The 21,315-nt window shown below is 37.8% G+C and overlaps 1 protein-coding gene across 2 annotated transcripts in view; it reads left to right on the forward strand.

The window, feature by feature from the left end:
- Nucleotides 1-7,568, forward strand: part of EPHX2 (epoxide hydrolase 2) — a 63,851-nt gene extending 56,283 nt beyond the window's left edge. For both annotated transcript variants that reach the window (XM_026715943.2, XM_087929657.1), the window contains exons 18-19: nt 369-427; nt 5,107-7,568. In XM_026715943.2, the coding sequence (XP_026571728.1) occupies nt 369-427; nt 5,107-5,191 (144 nt within the window). In that variant the 3' untranslated portion in view covers nt 5,192-7,568. The remainder of the gene's footprint in view (nt 1-368; nt 428-5,106) is intronic.
- The last annotated feature ends 13,747 nt before the right edge of the window (nt 7,569-21,315 follow it).

Genomic DNA, 21,315 nt, shown 5'->3' on the forward strand with positions numbered 1-21,315 from the left:
TCATTCACTGCTTTTGAAAATTCGTAGTGTGGAAGCCAGGGTGATATGAGGGTGCCTTTTACCTCCTGGCTCATAAAAGTCATCCCAACCTTTCATTTCACTGTATTTCGTTCTTCTGTTTAAGAGCCACCAACTAAATAGTGACTCCTTAGTTATTACACATAGGCTTAAGTTTCTTGAGACAGGGGGAAAGCTCAAGAATACCACTGAATTAGAGTTATTTGTCATCTCATTGTAGATCTCATTGTAGATGAGATGACACGGTTCCTGACTGGCATGTCTTGTCATAGCCAAGGGACCTTTCTGGTTTCACAAAACAGCAAAATGGTTTCAGTTGGCCATGACGTGTACCTTTTTCCTCCCCCTAGATTCCCCAATTGACTCGTGGCCATATTGAAGACTGTGGGCATTTCACACAAATAGAAAGGTAAGTAATATTGAGAGCTAAGTTGAAGGAGGGAAACAGACAGACAGACAGATAGCTAAGGTAAAGGTTCCCCCACACTTGCGTGCTAGTAATTTCTGGCTCTAGGGGCGGTGTTTCTAAGCCAAAGAGCCTAAGAAATAGATAGATGATAGATAGATAGATAGATAGATAGATAGATAGATAGATAGATAGATAGATAGATAGATAGATGATAGATAGATGCAAATAATTTATTTTAAAATGCATGCCTATAAAAAGCACATCATATTGTTCTGCATAAGTTGTTGAGATTCATTGTTAAATGATCTGCATCAACATTCCTTTCAAATTCAATTTAAGTATTCTTGAGAAATTCAAGGTGGTGGTAGGGTTGTCACAGCATGAACCAATTTGTTCTGCATCTCCAACATTATGCAGTGATCATAGCTTAAGTTATTCACTGGCCTTTTTGGTGTCAGGCATAGGAAATCAAGAGCCAGGATAAAATTCAAAAGCACCTGAAAGTTTATTTCATATTACCTATTTGCAAGAATCTGATCTACTAGCGGTCAATGAAAATAGGCACAAGAAAAGAGTCAATGGACTTCAAAGGGTCTCTTACGGGGGCGTAATGGCTCCAAACCAGTGATGCGTTTGACCCCATCCTCGGGCTCAACCTGGTCATCTCCTACATTGGGTTCCTGAATATTTTGATTCAATGTTTGACTCAAAACACACATCCTAATGTTTTTTATAATTTTTGAGAGAAATTTCATTTAGAAATGCCCATATGAATACATTTTTAAATATATATTTAACTGTTTAAGTACCTTTGGATTGCATTTTAAAAATGTCAGTTAGAAGTCAGTTAGAAATGCACTTACTGGATGAACGTATATAAAAGAATGTGAATATAATTTTTATTAGAAAGTTTAATTACAATAATAATTAATGCCAACTAAACTTAAGAAAAGAGAATGGAAGGAAAGAATAAAAAGTCCAGGAAAAATGAAGAAAAAGGAAAGAAAGAATATGATAAAAAAGAAAAGAAATATATAAAGTGACTTACAATTTTCATTACAGTATAACTCTTCAAGAGATCAATATCTCTTCTTCCCAAATCCCATCCCTGTACAGTACCTTGAAGATCATGATTTAAAGTAGATAAAAGAAATCTGGAATTGAACAGCACAAGATAGAATTGGAAACTGAATTATGTGCAAATCATAAACATGTACAGGTAGTCCTTGATTTAGGACCCATTGCTTAGCAACACTTTAAACTTACAGCAGACCCACCAAAAGCTATTTATGGCCTGGTCTGAAGTTAGGCCAATGCAGCACCCACATAGTTATCTGCCCGTACAACTGACCAGAGGGATGCTGCGGGATAAAGATATTTGTTTCGAGAGCTGAGAACTGTTCAGTGTTGCTAAACGCTTCAGATTCTTGGTCCATCTAATCCAGGGGTGTCTTCAAACTTTTCCATCTGAGAAGTTGATGGAGTTAGCAGAGATGGCTAAATTGACTGCTTTGATGAAAGAAAAATAGTAACTACTTTTGTTTCTACTTGAAAACCGCTTCTGGACTTTGTGCTTGAGGTGGGGAAAAAAACGAAACTTTGATTTTGGGTTTTGCCGATTAGATAGATTTGTTCATATAGAAATGGCTAATTTATACTATTATGTAAAAGTAAAAAAAATGAGGTTTGATGTTACTATTTATGTTACTGCACCAAAGGGAGTCAGAAGTCAATGCCTTTTCTTTCGTTTTCCTTTCCCCTTCTTTTCTATACTCTTCCCTTCCCTTTTCTCTCCCCTATTTTTCCTGATATATATATTATTTTGCTCAATGTGCTATGATTCACAACAATAGCAAAAAAAAAAAAAATGTGACAACTATGAAAAAATATGGTCATGCTTCTTCGAAGAAATGATATAAGAAAGATATAGGAAAATGTCAATTATTAGCAAACATAAAAATAGAGAGAAACTATACTAGTTCAGGCCAGTACTCAACCAGTCCAGATTTCTCGTCCCCCCTCAAGCAAAGGAAGTAATCCTCCAGCTGACATCCTCTTCCCCATACTCCCAGCCCTAAACCAGTTTGGATGGGACTTTGTTTGCATGGGGTGGAAATGATTCCAAGAGGGAGCCTCTCTCTGGCAAAGGAAGCAACTCTCCAACTAGCTCAGAGAAGGTACAAATTTTAAAATTAAAGAAGCTTCCCATTCTTTGTCTAGCAACCCTCCACTGTCTCACAACACACACACCCCATCGCAGAAATCAAGGGAATCCTCTCTTCTTTTCCAATCCTGCTTTCTCTCCCTGCGCTGTTTGGAAAGGATTGGAGCACAACACATGGGATGAGCTGGCAGGCTTGAAGGAAGCTTCTGGAGGGCCGATGGTAACCCGTGGACCCTATTGGAAGACTCCTGATCTAATCCAAGACTGAGACCTCCCAGGGTTTGGACAGAGGTGTATGTGTGTGTGTTTGTGTATGTATGCAAACATGCATGTCAGCAGAGTTACAGATCACCCAAAACTTTTATCAAAGACTTCTGTATGTTAAGGCACTCTGTGCCCCTGTATGCAAACTGATGTTTTATTTATGCCATAAAATCTTTTGTCTCATTCTGTCTACCTCTTTCCTGCTCTATTGTTCACCTGCTTTTTATAAACTGCCATGTTCTTGATGTCATGGTAGTTCTTTTTTTAAAAAAAATACTGTTAAAAAGGCCATTATGTGAGATACCGGCTGAAATTATATATTGGTAGCATTCTTACACAAAGGATGATAAATTCAAATAAAGAATGAATAAACTGCAGTAGGAAGATGGATTATTTTAGTTCCTTGTAAAAATCAAATGCACCTTTCACATCCCACATTTTACAATATGGCTTAAGTTATCACTGGTTAAATAGGATGGAAAAATATGCTTAAAAAGTATGAAGTGGGTGAGGAAGCACTATAGACAAATTGAATGGTGAAGTGCATGCAGCTGTATTGCTGCCTGTAGGCAGAAATATCAAAATACTGTACATTTAGGTGCCTTTAAAAATGGGTTGATTTGACTAAAATCACACAGATTCAACCAAATGGAAATTGGATTGTTCTTGTAGTTCTTTTTAGCTTCTTCTTATCTGACACTTTTTCTCAGTGCTTACCTTTGGCTAGGGACTATCTATGGAGTCCTTGGTTGTTCTCTTGCAGATATTTCATTACCTGACTAAGTAAACAAAGTCAGTGCTAGTGTGTGTATGGGGTTTTCTCCCCGTTTAATATATTAGTTTGCTTTGCCAGTGTCAGTAAGGGTGTAGCTTTCTCCTTGGCAGTGCCTTGATTAGGATTTTGATTTCTGTTTGATTATCTGGTTTTAATCTCTGCTTATTTGGGTATCGGTTGCTAGAGAAGATGTGTTCTGGTCGTTTTATTTATTTCTTAACTTTTTTATTGCCTCTTTTGAATGGTTTGCAAATGTGGTTTGTCTCTGTGTGTCTGTTGATGACTGATTGGTCTGAATGCCAAGCTTCCAGGAATTCCCGATCATTTTGGGGTTTAGCTTAGTCTACAATGGTCAGTTTCTCAGTTGAAACTATGGTAGATTCTGTCCATGTGTTGTGAAATTAAACAGCTTTCATCCTGACTGCTTCTTGATGTTCATGATTGAATTCTGCTAGTTTTCTGCCTGCCTGTCCTAAATAATGGCAGTTATGGTAGAGTGCTGACCAAATCATTATAGGGTTAGAAGTTCTCAGTTGGTAGCAAATCCCATTCCCAACCTTGAAAAGAAATAAATCATTCAACTTTAGTATTCAGAGGAAATCCAGGGAGAAGGAGTTATGGACCAGTTTTGTCTAAACTTAGAGACCTAGGCAAATATAGATTCTATGTGGAAATGGACAATAGGGCAGACTGTTGAGGGCAATGGTCAGCCAGAAGACTGAAAGTCTTATTACATCCAGGGCAATTTCTTATATTGATGCTCAAAAGCTAGCCTATTTATGTTAATGTAGAGATGATGTTGAATGGGTTAAGATATATAAAATGCAAAAGTCTAAATAAATAATGTTCCAAAACTGGCATGGCCAGGTATTTTACATTCCTACTCTGCATCCTGACATTTGAGTTTTCCTTTTGAGGATCAAATGAGAAAAGGCTCGTTTTTTTATACCATATTGAGATTCCAGAGGAAAGGCAGGATATAAATGTAATCAAATCCAAATTCAGTCTGAATACTAGTCACACATTGGGAAAGGAAAGTAGACACGACAGTTTTTTGCAATTTTGAGCAAAACATATGCTTCATTTTGATAAGGGTTTAGAGAGCAGAATTCCCAGCCTGTAACCCTCTAAATGTGCTGAATGTCAATTCCCAGTTTCTCCAATCATCATAGCTGACTGGGGGCAGTCTGAGAATTGAAGTCAATTCATCTGGAAGGACCCAAGTAGAAAGTTGGTTTATAATTCAGTTTTCAGTCACCACAGTGGATCGGATCTCTTGTTCTTTTATATCCTCTTTATTTCTCTGGGTGCATGAGAAAATAAAATTAAAAAGCTTGCAAGGAATCAGAAAAATGTGCTTCGCATTAATTTGGGTTCTTTGGGAACTAAATTCAGTTTTCCCTCCCATGAGTATCTGTATGTACAAATACACACATTGCAAAATACATGCCTTGCCAACATGTATTTTCTCTGCAGGCCTGCAGCTCTGAACAAAATCCTGATTGAATGGCTGGAAGATGTTCACAAAAACGCTTCACTGCAAACAACTGCCAAGCTTTGAAGAGGACTTCAGCCTACAAATTGGCTAAACTGAGCCAATTCATTTCCGGAAGGAGAAAATAATTCATAAGATAATTGGTTATGGAACTCTTGCAGTGCTTTTGGAATTAAAATATATATTTTGGGTTGATATTTGAAAATTCAGTGCATTGGAAGGAATTAGTTATGATCCACATAAAATGGACTTTAAAAAAATAGCCTAAACAGAATCCTAAAAGCATAACCATGCTGAGATTATGCTATCCTTTGATCACTATCCTTTTGATTATGTTGAGTCCAAGAGGGAGAAAAATATAAAAAATTCTTAATGGCCCAGATGTGTTCACACATCATAACACAAGGTAAGAGCCATGGTGGCACAGCGGTTAGAATGCCATATTACAGATTAACTCTCTGCCCACTACCAGGAGTTCGATTCTCACCAGCTGAAGGTTGACTCAGCCTTCCATCCTTCTGAGGTCGATAAAATGAGGAGCCAGATTATTAGGGGCCATATGCTGACTCTGTAAACCACTTAGAGAATGGCGTAAAGCACTATGAAGTGGTATATAAGTCTAAGTACTCTTGCTATTGTTGATTTATGATCCAGTTATAGTTTCCCTAATATATTGGAATCAAGTTTCAATCCTAATTTGTGGGAAGCTTAAATCATATCTTCTCAGTTCAGATGAATCTAAAAGTAATTTAACAAACTCAGGATGCATTATCTGAAGCAGGCACAAGGCAGGACAAAACCATTTGATTAATTCTGTGATTGGTATCAATTTTATTATGATAGATGATTTGGGCTGTGGCAGATGAGAGTTGTGCTCAGAAACTTCTGGAGAGTCAATTCTGATTTGCCACCTGTACTGTAGTTTCTAACTGGGATTTAGTTTAAATTCATGATTATGAGCTTTCAAGTGTATATGTATTGCAACAGTCCAAACACATTTCTGAAAAGATACTATTGATTGGAGTTTTTCAAATTGTGTTCCACTGGAACCCTAGGATTCCACAAGAAATTGATGGGGTTTGACAAATGAATGAGGAGAAAAGTTGCTTCAAACATGGCTAAATTTCTACCACTGGAATTTCTGGGAATATTTTTTTGCCTTTAACTAAGAAATTTTGGCTGAAAAAGTTTGAAGATGCCATATATCTACTATTCATTCTAGGAGCTGTATTTTTTCCTAGAATCTCAGGGAGAAAAGATGGCTCCATCAAAGAGCTGCAGATACATTTGCACTTCTGCATGTTCCAACCTCCCCACCTTTTGTGAATTGAACCTGAAGCACTACATGTATGTGTTGTGTAGCCATGTTGAGCAAGCACTTAGAGAACACGAAGCCCTTCTGAATTTCTTGTAAAAGTAGAAGGACATGGAACATAAACAGAAATATTTCTCTGCATAGTTTGCAAAAAAAAAATATGGACACTCCTTCTTTCAGCTCAGGTTGGTCTGTATTTTTCAGCAAAGATTTCAAATTTGGTACTGATAACCAGAATTTTTTTTCTGCATATTGGTGTTCTTTGGTACTGCTGACAACATAATTGGTTTCTGAAGAAGCACAGCTTCTGTTACTTTTTCTTAAAATAAAGCAGCCTTTAAGGCACTGTTTCTCAACCTCAGCAATTTTAAGAAGGGTGGAATTCTGGGACTTGAAGTCCACCCATCCTTAAACGAACAATGACAATGGTTGGAAACTCTCGTCAGTCTCTTAATTGGTTTTGGATGATGATGCTTAAGCTAATATCTTCCACCCAGGGTTTGAGGAAATGTTGACTAGAGCAGTATTTCCTAAACTTGGCAACTAAGATGGGTGGATTTCAACGCCCAGATTTCATACTGTTTGAGGAATTCTGGAAAATGAAGCCCATCCACCTTAAAGTTTCCAAGGTTGAAAAACACTGATTTAAGGTAATCACAAGCTGGTTTGGAATTCTGGGAGTTGCGACAAAAATAATGGAATAGACTTGAGATCTTCTTTTTTACATACCGATATGCGCCTTGTTAGAGAATAAAGCCCAGTGTCTTCACTGAGGTGCCACCAGAAAATGCCTGGGCAGCATTTGAGTAGTACATTCTTGGGTATGCGGTTATGTACTATTATTTGTAGAACACCAAGCAATAGAATAAAGTTTTGGAAACAGTATTCTTGTGTTGTTGAATAAAGTTTGCTGCAGAGGGAAATGGATCTACAACATATTCATTCATAGAAGCAATTCCAGAGATTTACTGGTGACTTAAGCACATAATATTTTACTATCTTGGTTTGCTTCAGTGTCTAGTTTCTTATAACTTGTGGTGCAAAGCCACAGTGATGGTTCTTTGCTTTTGACTTTACTTATGTCTGTCAAACTATGTGGGATCAAAATAAAAGCTTTTGAATTAAGTATTCCTTTTGCAATCAGAGTTCTTTTCCCTTGTCTGTAGAAATCTGTTGTCTTTCTGCTAGATTTATTGTGCAAGATGCTTAAATCATAAAGTGAGCAATGGAGCAAGAAGATACCAGAGTTGATACTAAATTATATTTTATTTCAGCAAAGGCTCACAATTAACATAGTGTCAAAAGAGTCAGGGTAAAAATTGATCAGATACTGTATACATACAGTACATAATATAAAATTTAAAAATTGAGCTGCAATTCCTATGTTGGCAGTTCTATATTCTGGCTCTTATCCAGCTATTCAAACACATGAAGGGCATACAGGTTAAAGGCCCATTCCATAGTAGGTATTGTATATGGTAGACAATCTTTTCACCTGTCATCTTTGTTGTCTTGTTCATCAGGCTCTACTCGGAGAAATAAACTTTGATAACAAAACAAAAACATTAGGCATCTTTCAAAATGTAGTAGGAGTTCAATTTGTCATCCAATTTAACTTTAGCCATATCTCAATCTCTCTATTATCAACTAAGGGATGTACAGAGAGATGTTTCCTGATGGCTACTATACATGTCAAGATGCATGCATGAAGTTCTTTAGACATTGTAAGCAGAATTTTCTTGCACTGGCTACTTTGAACATTGGTTTTCAAGGCATAAAGAAATGAGACATTAAAAGCATGTGTAAGCCCATCGGATTCTTTAGATCGCTGCTGGTGAACACTATCGGGTATTTGTTTCAACTATCTTTCTTGATATCCTTCTAAAATTTGACTTAAGGTGGTGATTAAATACTGACATCTAGTGAATAAAACATCTTCATCAATTGCTCCTCTTGAATTCCTTCTGAAATGAGAAATGTTCCTTGTTTTCAAAAAAAAAAAAGCTAGTACTCTTAAGAGGACAAGGATCCTTTTGATTAGAGTCCTTTAACCTAGCATCTGGCCTCTAATAGACCAACAGGCTCAGTTCCTAATATATCCAATCTCTATTTTGTGGAACTATTTTGTCTACAACCTATCCGCATTTATGTTGACAAAATTGTACAATGAAATAGATAGTTTTTCAAGAACTGTCTTGAAAATCATGTATGTTAAGCTACCAACAAGCTTGATAAATCTATGTTACTTTAAAAAAAAATTAAAGGAAAACCCAGCAGGCCTAAGAATGTTAATTTTAATCTTTCCAGTGATCAAAGCAATAGAGGGTACAGACAAATTGCAGTGGGGAGGGGCTTGAATTTTAACATAAGCAGAGGAGAACATTGGTTTAAAAGAAATCAGAACTGCAATGATAGGATAGTTAATAGCACATTTGCCAGTGGGGCTTGGGTGGGCTCTAAAATATCTCTCTCCGTTCTGTTTATCGCCAGGAGTAAAAAAAATAACATGTGGAATGAGATGCACAAGTGGAAAAAAATCTGGCTTTCCATGATCAGGGGGAAAGTATGAAGATTTTACATACAATCATGAAAAAAAGGAAATATGTCACTCTCTGCCTTTAGGATATTTAAAGGTATTTGTATATGCCTATGCAAGTAAGCACAAATAATAGAATGAATGGCTTCTGAGGCTTGCCTACTGAGAAAAAGTGGACAATCTTTTGTTTTTTAAGAGTGCATACAAATTGTGGCATTGTAAAGGGGAATTTATTCAGCATGCAGTTACAGTATTTAATAGATGAGCTCATAAAAACCACCTTGAAATATTAACTCAGAAAGGATCAGACAAAAGCATACCTTGAAATGGCCAAATAAATAGTCATCTTTTCAATCCAGATTTACTCCTTGTGACAGATCAGCAGGCATAAACATCACCTATATTGAACACCAAATGTGAAAGAGAATGGATTTGTTCAGTGTATTCCCTTCCTCTTTACTTTAGTGCATATTTAATATATGTACATCAATGTTTTAAGTTCAGTTACATTCCTTTTCATTCTGACTGATAGGAAATTTTTATTATATTCACAGTACTAAGCAAAGCATTTTAAAAGGGGCCAGATTGAGTCCAAGTCTTGAGCTTTAATAAATGGATATACTTTCAATGATTCTGTTTTAAGGTCCCTGAACTGTCAGTACTTGTAAAGTAATGAATTCTCTATTTCAGAGATGGATGAACTGTGACCCTCTAAGCATTGCTAACCTGCAATTTCCAGCAAGTCCAGGTATTCGGACCTGTACTAAGAGATTCCCAGAACTGTATTTAAATAACAAGGTATTCATTTCTGTAGAGGTACAAACACTAACTTCCTCTGTTCCAATAAGAATTGGCAAAAAAAATCCACAAATATCTCTATAGTGGAAAGCTTCTGATCTTACCTGAAATGTCTTCAGATTAATACAGGAAGATAATTCCAAGCACCATTGTTCCTAAGCCCTAGCTTCCTGGTAAGGTTAAAGTAAGTAGAAGCCAAGGCTTGTACAATGAAAGATATCCAGCACTGATTGATGGGGATTCAAACACTCTCAGTTCACTACCAGTGTGGGTCTGAAGCCTCATCTTGCAATGCTTGAAACCTCTTCCATCACCCTGACTTCAGGTTTGTCATTCCTATTACTCAGCTTCTTCCCCCATACTCCAGGCATCTCTCCCTCCTGTGCCTAAGGAGATTCTTGAGGCTATTTTCTTCCCTCTAAATCTGATAAATGACCATTGACTCCAAGTCTGTAATTTCAAGCACTGTATGGTCCATTGGTAGCCAAGTGCCTTTGTGTATGATTAAAATGTTTTTTAAAATCCATAAATGTGTCTTTTGCAGTGAATTTGTTATAAAAGTGCTTCTTGTGGTGTATCTTGAAAGCGATACTCTGCATTGAATTAAGCCAGCCAGGGAATAATAAATCGTGAATGAATTCTGGGGAAAATGAAACCATTGGGCGACAAGTGAAAGATTTGGATATGGATTTCATTTCTCCCTTAAGAAAAAAAGTTCAGGATTAAAAAGTGACTGCATATTTGGATTAGGAGAAATATTCAAATCAATGTCCAGAATCAGTATGACTTCATCCTTCCCCCATTTTTTACATATTGGACATTCCAGTTCTTTGCAAAAGTCTCATGTTTGCTGAAGCCTCCTAGGCAAGGAAGAAGATTGGAAGCCAAGCGAGAGTGTCCTGGTCTGCCCAATTAATCAAATCAACCCTGTGAGCCCTTCTCTGAAAGCTTCCTACATTAGCCTTCTATAGCATAAAAGAAAGGGAGTGTGACCACAGAAGAAGAGGCTGAAAATATTCTTGTGACTTGACCAAAAAAACCTGGCAAGCAAAGGTATTTACAACTGTGCTTAAATGTCAAAATGGCAGCCACAACTGCGCCACTGAACCCTGCCTCTATGTGCAGGAATTCAATCACGTTTGGCACAGCCATCATCTTGACTTATTTAACTTCAATAATGGAGAATATTTGTAGCTCAGGATTGAAATGAGGGGTCCTTGGTGCTCTCTGAGCTTGCTTGTTTTCTTGCAGACTAGGCAACATCGGTGCTAGTAAGGAGTGTTGTTTGCTGTCAGTTTATATTCTGTCGTCTTGCCTGTCTGGATGGGTGGGGGATGGTCTTAGAGATTCTTTGGTTGGGCTGTTTACTAGTGGCTCTTTGGCAGCTTTCTTGATTGGGGCATTGTTTACTTGGTCTGCAACTAAACATCTACAAGAAAGAAAGAAAAAGTTCAGAGAGCACCAAGGACCCTTCATTTTTTAACTTCTCTGCATGGATGTTCCTACTAGCAGACAATTGATAATTTTCCCTTGTTCTGATTTTCAACACTGAGATCTTACAAGGAACTTTCATGGTTGCATGTTCCCAGTGTCAAAGCTGCCTATTTATTTTTATTTATTTGATTTGTCAATCGCTTACAAGATAATAGGTATAAGTATAAACATAAGTAAGAATACAGGAAATAGGTACGAATAAATGGGGACAATAGGACAGGGACGGGAGGCATGATGGTGCTCTTATGCATGCCCCTTACAGACCTCTTAGGAAAGGGGTGAGGTCAATAGTGGATAGTTTGAGGTTAAAGGATTAGGGGTTAGAGGACGTAACAACAGAATCAGGTAGTGCATTCCAGGCATTGACCACTCTGTTGCTGAAGTCGTACTTTCTGCAATCGAGTTTGAAGCAGGTTACATTGAGTTTGTATCTATTGTGTGCTCTTGTATTGTTGTGGTTGAAGTTGAAGTAATCATTGACTGGTAGGACATTGTAGCAGATAATTTTTTGTGCTATGCTTAAGTCTAACCGTAGGTGGTGTAGTTCAAGGTTGTCCAAGCCCAAAATCTCAAGCCTGGTGATATAGGGTATTCTGTTGTAAGCAGAGGAGTGGAAGCCTAAGAGTGGAAATCTGCCTTTGCAGAAAGGGCAACCATATGTGCAAGGCATAGACAGTTGTACTGTAACAATTTAAATATGTGTTGTCTTCCCCTATACCATTTTCTTAAGTGGCACAGTAAGCCCTTGTACATTACTTTCATATGTACAAGGTCAATTCATACAGCTGCAATCCCATTTTACATTGTTAGGGAAGATGCTGGACCATTTCCATGTCTGCTTCCATTGCATCTCTGTTCGCCTTGGATACCGCTGGCCCACCGAGTGTTCAAGCAGCAGCTTTAACGTGATCATGTCCATGTACAACAAGACAGCCAAGAAAGATGAGCATGGCGTGTGCCCTCAACCTGCAGCGAATAATTGGAGCTTTCAAATGAGAACGTGGAAGCACCTGTTTTGACTGGCTGGCAGCCAGGACTCCATAAAAGCTAACCATGACACCAAGGCAGCATATTGGAACCTCGGAAACAGCCTTGATTTTGCTTTTCAATCCCTTTTGAAGCTAATGCCCCTGCCCTTGTGTATGTTCCATCTGTTTTACAAGAAAAGAGCATTCAGCAAAGAGGATTGCAAAAAAAGAATAACTGCTGTCAGGTTTGGCACAGCAAGGGAAGATATTAGGTTCCCTCTGGAGTTTCCGGAAAGAAAGGAAGTATCTAGCAGAAAGGTGAGACCTTGGGTCAGTGCATGTGTTCGGTTAGGTGGTTTTTTTTTCTTTTTAAAGAAAAAATCATGAATTCCAACAACCGTCTTTGAACATTAACGTTGAAATCACAAATATTGATTGAAATCTCCATGAGCTCCATAAGCTTTTCTTTTCTTCTCCAGGAACAAAGTTATGGGTTACATACTAAATGCAATGTTGAACTGAGAAAGGAAGTGAAGACGCTCCAAGTAAAGGCTGGAGGTTGCAGGAATGAACACAAAATAACCTTTCAATTTTATTAATGAGGCTGTTTTGCAGTTACAAAAGGGAAGAAATTCCTTTTAGATGTGTGATTTCTGATCTTAAAGGAGTATAAATAATTTTGGCACCACTGATTGATTAGTATCCTTTCCCTCTTCGTTCCTCAAAACTACATTTTTTTTTCAACAAGGGAAAATGAGAGAAACATTGTCCTTTTGCAAGTATTCCTGATTCCTGGGACTATGTGGTTCATTCTTGCCAAATGAAGACAAAAAAGACATCTACGTAGCTTTATGTGTCATTTCTTGATATCAGGCATCGTTTTATGCCCTTTGAGCTATCTATTTTCCTACATTATCTTGAAGGTCAGCAAGACTCAATTCAGGATCCTTGATCTCTTTGCTTCCCACCAAACTGCCTGATTAAATATGCTGTGATTGCTAGAAACAGCTGGCAACATTCAGCCAGCAGTTAATTCTGCCAGCACGGAGGTGGAAATCAAAGTGACAGCTTATAACATAATGAAAGATTGATAGTGGTGCTAAACCTTACATGCAGTAATAAACAGTTTCATTTGCCCATTTAGTCATTCTCCCATTTTGTTTATTGTTTAAAGGAGAACAAAGTATCCAAAGCTATAAACCAAGATAGGAATGTTGCTTGCTATGAACTTTGCTAACCAGAAAAAGCCATGCATGAAACTTCTCTCAATTCCCAGAAACCCCAGTGCTATAACACAGTGTCTGTTATTTTCATTTGCTCTAACACCCAATTATTAATATCTGTTGTGTTAATAAGTAAACTAACAGAACAGTCATGCATAACTTTGCTTGTAAATAATGGGACACCCCCTATTCTTGTTTAGAATTGTGATTTTAATTATACCTCCAAGTAGGCTCAGATTTCAATGGATTATGATAACTTTAACATCATTATAATAATAATAATAACAATTATTATTATTGGAACATTGGAACATCATTCATCTTAAGAAAATACTTGGTTGATACCTGGGATGCTGGCAGCAACCCGTATCACCCATTAGCGCCAATCAATTATATTTGTGATACTTTTTAAAATGTTCAGTTGACTGATTTTCATGTTTAATGAATAACACTGACCACAGATGGAATCCATAGAATTTTCTGAAACTTCTGTTATGACATTTTTTTAGATGTTCACTAAAGACCTATCTCTTTATCCCTGCTGGCTGGGGAATTCTGGTAGATTTTTTTTAGTATTTGATTTGTCAATCGCTTACAAGATACAGGTATAAGAATAAATATAGTTTTGAATACATGGGATACTTATAAGAAAAATCAAAAACAATAGGACAGGGACGGTAGGCACAATTGGTGCACTTATGCATGCCCCCTACAGGCCTCTTAGGAAGGGGGTGAGGTCAATAGTAAACAGTCTAAGGTTAAAATTTTGGGGGTTTGAGGAAGAAATCAAATAGAGTATTCCAAACACTGACCACTCTGTTGCTTAAGTCATATTTTCTGCAGTCAAGTTTGGTGAGGTTAACCTTGAGTTTGTATCTATTGTGTGCTCTTGTATTGTTATGATTGAAGCTGAAGTATTCATTTGCAGGTAGGACATTGCAATGTATGAGTTTATATACTATATTTAGATCGGATTGGAGGCGGTGTAGTTCTAGTTTTTCTAGGTCTAGAGTTTCAAGTCTGGTGGCATAAGGTATTCTGCAATGAGTAGAGGAGCAGAGAACTCTTTTTGTGAAATATTTCTGGACTTTTTCAATTGTGTTAATATCAGATACATGATATGGGTTCCAGACTGATGAGCCGTATTCAAGTATAGGTCTAGCGAATGTTTTGTATGTTCTAATTAGTAGTGTGATATTACCAGAGAAGAAGCTATGTAGGATTAGATTAACAACTCTTAATGCCTTTTTGGCTATGTAGTTACAGTGGGCTCTAGCATTTATGGTTGGTGTTGTTTTTGGCGAGCGAATTTATAGTATAAATGAATTTACATTTGCTTAATTCATATTAATCCACATATCTTTAAAGTCGCCAAGATTGAAAAACACTGCTATACAGGAATGATGAATGGCAGTCCAACTTCTGCTTGTACACATCCAATGAACCTGTCACCCATCTGAATAAATGGGTCTTTTATTGAACTGTTCTTACTATTAGGACTTTGTTCCTAACATTCAATCAGATTCTACCTTCCTGTAACTTAAATGCATTATTCTGTGACTAGATTTCTAAGAAATAGAGGGCAGGACTTGTGAGCCATATCTTTTCAGATATTTGAAGAATAGGATAATATTGTTCCTTCAGCTCAGTTTTCTCAGTAATCATAATCACTCTTCTCAAAACATTGTAACTGGTTCCTAATCATCCTTATTACTATTCTCCAGATATATTTCAGCTTCCTCAATTTTGATAAATACAGGATGCTCAGAGCTAACACTCCACTTGAGATGGAGACTGTCAGTACAGAAACAATAGGATTATTATTTCCTGAGACTGGAAAAGGGGTATAATGCAACCTAAAATTAAGTTTGTCTTTCTTTTCTTTTTTTTGTATTGTAGATTCACCATGTATAATCCCAAGATCATTTTTCCTAGTTATTGTTAGCCTATTGGTACCCTTCACTGAATATCTGCAGATTTCATTTCTAAATTGAATATACATTTTTAAATGTTTGCCTCTTGCATCTCACCATAGGTAAAGCTCATTTACATTATTTAGGTTTTGCCAATCCCTTAATAAATAAAAGAATGTAATAGTGCAGTGCATGGTGTTTATTATTCTGGACTAAAATTGGGCTGGGTTAGGTGCATGTTGCAAACATTTCCAACTTCAGTGAAATAAGGGCCTCTGGGGTTTATTAATATGTTTACAACATGATGGATTTCAAGGGAATTCATCATACTCTTTCCAATACAAGCAGGATAAGTTCCTTAGTTAGAAGTGCCTAACATTGATGGGTTTTCCTTTTGAGTAGAAATGTACTGTATGTTTTTTGTATATGATTTATGAATTATAGAAGTTGGATTAAGACTTCAAAATGAACCTTACTCATACTCATGGAATCTCGTCACATGCCTATTGGACTACTATTATTTCTCAACCTATCCTACTTTACAGAGTTGCTTTGGGGAGAGAATGGAAAGAGGGAGTATAAATACAACCCTGAGCTTTGTGAAGAAGGATAGGATATAAATCCTACAAAAAAGAAAGAAATTCCTACAGGTACTATTTTGCTAATCTTGCTTAAAGGCTCAGTGGTGTTCTATAAGCTTTCTTAGTTAAGTATGGATGGCAGTTAAATAGTTTTAATTCTTTGGGTAATGTGTTATTCCAGAGGTGGTATTCAGTCAGTTCTGACAGGTTCTAGAGAACAGGTAGTGGACATTTTGAGTAGTTCGGACAACTGGTAAATACCACTTCTGGTTGGCCCTGCCCTCATCTGTTCACTGCCTCCTGAGTCCCAGCTGATTGGACTCCCAGCTGATCAGCTGGGTCTTCTTTTGTTGCCCTGCACAGGAGAACGGAACTGGAAAGCAGGTTAGTGGGGTGGGGAGGGAATGGGGATTTTACACTATCCTTTCCCTGGAGTGGGGTGGAAATGGAGATTTTGCAATATCCTTCCCCTGCCAGGCCCACCAAGCCACACCCATCAAGTCACGCCACACCCACCAAGCCATGCCACACCCACCAAGCCACACCCACAAAACCGGTTGTAAAAAAAATTGAATACCACTACTGTGTTATTCTTGTTGTTTTATTTTATAGACTGTGTTAGAAGAATATAGACCTTGAAAGTGATCTAAATATATTCTACACTATTTAAGAGGCCAATATTAGTACCAGATGTTACCAAATAAAGGGTCACAAGTAATAGAATGAGAAAAGTGAGTATTTTTTTCTGGAAGTATTTCAAAGTAGATACTTTTCCAAGAACTCTAAAACTATAATCCCAGTGGCAATAGTTTAAACTGCTTCTCAGTGGAATGGCTACTGAATTTCAATTTACTTGGATTAATCATTGGAGTCAAAGTTTTAGCCCCTTAAAAAAAACTCCAGTCTGGACATTTAATGATTGAAATGACCTTTTTAGACTCCTCATAAATTCAGCAAAGAAAACCCAGTGAAGTGGTTAAATGATTGAACTTGGATCAGGAAAACTTAATTCCCTATATATCCCTACAACTAACTGGGTTATTTTGGATTTTGATGAATTTCTCTTTCAGTCCAATTAACATCACAAGGCACTTGTGATAAAATGAAGGGGCTGCCCAAGAACACAAGACACTAAGGACTCAGGAAAAAAATGTGATCTAAATGCCAAAAGTAGATTTAAAAATACTATGAAACAAATAGCTTAACCTGTAGATATTCAGTAGATGTGTATCTACTCATGTTGTTAAAAATAATAGGAAAAACAAATAAACTGCAGACAATTGAATTGAGTACATTCAATCGGGCTTAAACTCAAAATGGGTGCCCTTTCTTGGTATGAAGGCTTTTGCCTTGACTTGAATCAGAAGCAAAGGAGAAACTCTACAATGTATGGCATGTAGGACTTCCTGACCTTGTTCTGTACACAGCTTGACTTTTTTTTATCTTCAAGATTACTTATCTTGGTTCTTTATTTGTCTGCCCATGGAAACACAGGATGCAAGAGAAATAAAAGAAGTGTTGTTTTGTCAGAGACAAGTTGCAAGGGAGAGGTAATTTCTGAGCAAGAAACACGGTCTTGATGCTGTAACATTGTTCCAGTGGAACTACCTTGAAACCATGGATTTCGCTCTTTTGAGCAGCTCATAAATTCAGGGCCATGTTCTTTCTGGGCTCTGGTGCCCTTTTGTCTCTTATCCGACCAATTGCAACAGCCCTTAATTAGCTTGGAAAGTTGCCAATGCCTTTTCTATTAGTCCAAATGTTTCGTTACTGCAGAAAATAAGATTCCTGTTTCTGCAGTGACTTTTGTACCCCTTGGTTTTCAGTAACCCAAAGGATGGATTTAATAAAACAGGGCTGCCTATGTTAAGAAAATCCAAATCACAGGGAACAAAGTCATAATCCAATTTTCTACCTGGTACAGGTGCTTTTTTAGATTTCATATCTCTCCCTCAAGAACAGCCATAGAGGATGACTCAGAAAAGTCCATACATGCTTTGTGTTTAGCAGAATGCTTTTACACTTGGAAAAAGTTGTGAGATCTTTACAAAAGCTCTTTCCTTACTTACATAGTTACACTTTGTATCAGAAGTCAAATTTCCTGGTAACCTCAACGTTCTCCTTTGAATGTACAAAAGTGTTTCTCACTCCGGCCCAGGTTTTAAACGGCTTTGTGATGATCCTTCCAACACTGAGTCATCATGAGATTTATAGGGCTCCTCCTCCTCCTCCTGCTTTTTGGGATTCATGTGAATTCATGTGACTTATTAAACTCACATTAACCAAGGTCTGAGTTTGAAGACCAGAATTAAAACAGGAAATTTCAGTCTGCAATGCAAAGAATGTATTCTGGCACTAAACTAAAGGTTACATGCCAACAGGATTCAAGTACATTTAGGAGATCGCAGACTGGAGAACCTTGATTGGATATTCAACTTGGAGGACTGATCAAGGATAGGTAAGAATAGTAAAATATACACATTTATCTTTGGAGAGTATGCAGTGCCCTGCATGCCTTCGCAAATGTTTGCTGACAGTCCTGAGAACCAGAAACAAAAGACAAGGAAAGATTTAAAATACAAGTATCAGGCACAGATCTATACAATTTATCCATGGATGCAAAGGTGGTATTCAGCAGATTCTGACCAGTTCTGAAGAACTGGTAGTGGAAATTTTGAGTAGTTCGGAGAACCGGCAAATACCACCTCTGACTGGCCTGGCCCCCATCTATTCTCTGCCTCCCAAACTCCAGCTGATTGGCTGGGTCTTCTTTTGTTGCCCTGCACAGGAGAACGGAGCTGGAAAGCAGGTTAGTGGGGTGGGGAGGGAATGGGGATTTTGCAGTAACCTTCCCCTGGAGTGGGGTGGGAATGGAGATTTGATAGTATCCTTCCCCTGCCATGACCACCAAGCCATGCCCACCAAGTCATGCCCACCAAGCCATGCCCACAGAACCGGTAGTAAAAAAATTTGAATCCCACCATTGCATGGATGTATATTATTGAGGTTTCCTTCCCAGCAGAATGGATTCTTATAAGAAATCAGATAATCAAATATATATTTTGGAGAGTTGGAGAGAAAAAAACTGTTTACCTCTTCGCAATCAATTCAGCTCCATTATGAAAAGGAATAGTAAAAGGTTCATAAATCTCCCAAGGCTAACAACAGTGGATTTCAACTGCAGCTTTGAGCAGAGGCCTTAGTGCAGGGGTGTCAAACTTGCATCATCATGGTATCGTCACATGACGTATCGAGACTTTTTCCCCCTTCGCTAAACCGGGTGTGGGCATGGCCAGCATATGACGCATCTGGCCCATGGGCTGCAACTGATATCCCTGATATCTTCCCTTAGAAGATGGGTTGTAGGAGTTCAGTAGTATGAGTTGCTCAGCCAAAGGGGGAATTTATTAAGCATCCAACCAAATCCAAGAAAATCTCTAACAATCCAACACCATCCAAGGAAATCTCTTTTCTCCCTGTAGGGCAAACAAAGGCAAACACTACTCTGATCTCTAGAAACCCAACCCTCCTCATGCTGGGTTTTGACCATAATAAAGATTTGATTAATTGACCATAAATGTCCTCATGTTTGTTTGGGTTAGAAAAAGAATCTTTTTTTTTCCCTGATGCCCCTCTAGTTTATGCTTATTGTACTTCAGCAAGAGTTAGATCTGAAATCTGGGCATTAAATGACCTGTGAATATTTCGTAGCAGCAGGCTCTTCCTGTGCATGCAGATTGGTCCATTTTGCATTGAGCCAGTGTCATGCCTTTAATTAGCATATTCTGTATATTCCAAGCTATAGCCGCATTCCCTTCACCAGATGTTCCTGCACACTCACCCTTCATCATTTATAATTATAGCCCCACAGTCACAAATGTCCATACTTTATTGTGCAGATTTGCATTTGTATTAATTATGTGCATTATATATTGTATGCCATTTGGCCATTCCTGTCTTATTCAGTAATAGTGTTTTCTCTGCTGTCCCTCTTCGATGGATACCATGTAATCACGGAAGCTGCTATCTGTTCAGAGGTAGGTTGATTGCAAGTGACTAAAACATGAAGATTGAAGTTTCCTCAATGGGAATCAATGAAAAGGGGATCGTGAAAAGTGAGGGTCTCTCTCAGATTCCTTTCAGTGAGATCTCTAGCTCATATGGTACTGCTCCAACTCAGAGGTTAGCTTGGAGAGAGAGACAGAAAAAACATCTTTGCAATTAACAAAGTGAAAAGGGGGAGGGGGGCATTGTCCATTTGGAGTTAGCAGGAAATTAGCTTGCAGAGCTATAAAGAAAGGATGGCATTAATTGTAGTTTTGCCATCTCTCTGATTTAAGTAATTCACTTTTTCCTTAGAGATATAGGTGAGTCTGTATTGTTCTCTATCCTCTTGTACATAAAGCAAATATTGATGTACATGCAAATGACACAAACTGATCTTATTTGCATGAAGCCATAACTCAAAATGAGATCCATTTGGTTTTAGTCTAATGTGCTATGTGAATTTGCAAACCTTGATTTATAGTTTAGCAGAAGCTGTAGTAGGTAGCTTGTTTGCCCAAGGGCAGGAGGGAAATATAGATATAATTCAGCTTCAGGCCCTGTGCAAGCCAGGTAATAAATAATATACACATATACACCATACCATGAACTGATAAGCTTTTCTGTAACAACTAGGAGAGCAGAGTGCAAAACACAAGTGGAGCCTGCAACCATGTGGAAAATCATCTTCTCTCTTTTCTTTCTCTCCCCCATCTCTCCAAATAGTCCAGTTAGATGATGACTGTCAAAAATTCACACCATTTTTCCATTATTTTCAGATAGGAATATATGAAACCTAAAGCTTGAAACCTAAAGTAGGGATAATATTGTAAGAAAAGACAACCTTTCAAAAACTCACTTCCAAATGCAGAGGGGGAAAGAGGGGGGGGACTTTTTAGTGGGGGGGTTTTTCCCTTGATGCTCTGCCTGGGTTCTTAACTCTTATTTTTGGTTTCTTAATATATTTTGCTGTTAATGGTTTTTCTGCATCTGTAATGGTTTCTTTCCATAATAAAATATCTACTTCTGAAATTCTAAGATCTTCCTTTTGTGGCAAGAAATTTGGGGGTGGATTTAAGGTTTGGGGAGTTGAAATGTCTCTCTTGTCCCTTAAAAGCTATCAAAAGCAGGAACAATAGATTAGCTGGGGGAATTAATTATGTCCTGCCCATTCAGGATAAGCTCTGAGGGCTTCAAATAAGGTTGATGATGATGCATGTCCCTAGAAAATGTGAGTTGCCCATCCTTGATCTAGAAAGCTAGATCACCCTGCAACCTCACAGTGAGCACACTGAACAGCTATATGGGCAATCTTAAT

The sequence above is a fragment of the Pseudonaja textilis genome, chromosome 1, assembly GCF_049901715.1.
Source record: "Pseudonaja textilis isolate UNSWEBS1 chromosome 1, rPseTex1.2, whole genome shotgun sequence".
In the NCBI taxonomy this organism is placed as follows: Eukaryota; Metazoa; Chordata; class Lepidosauria; order Squamata; family Elapidae; genus Pseudonaja; species Pseudonaja textilis.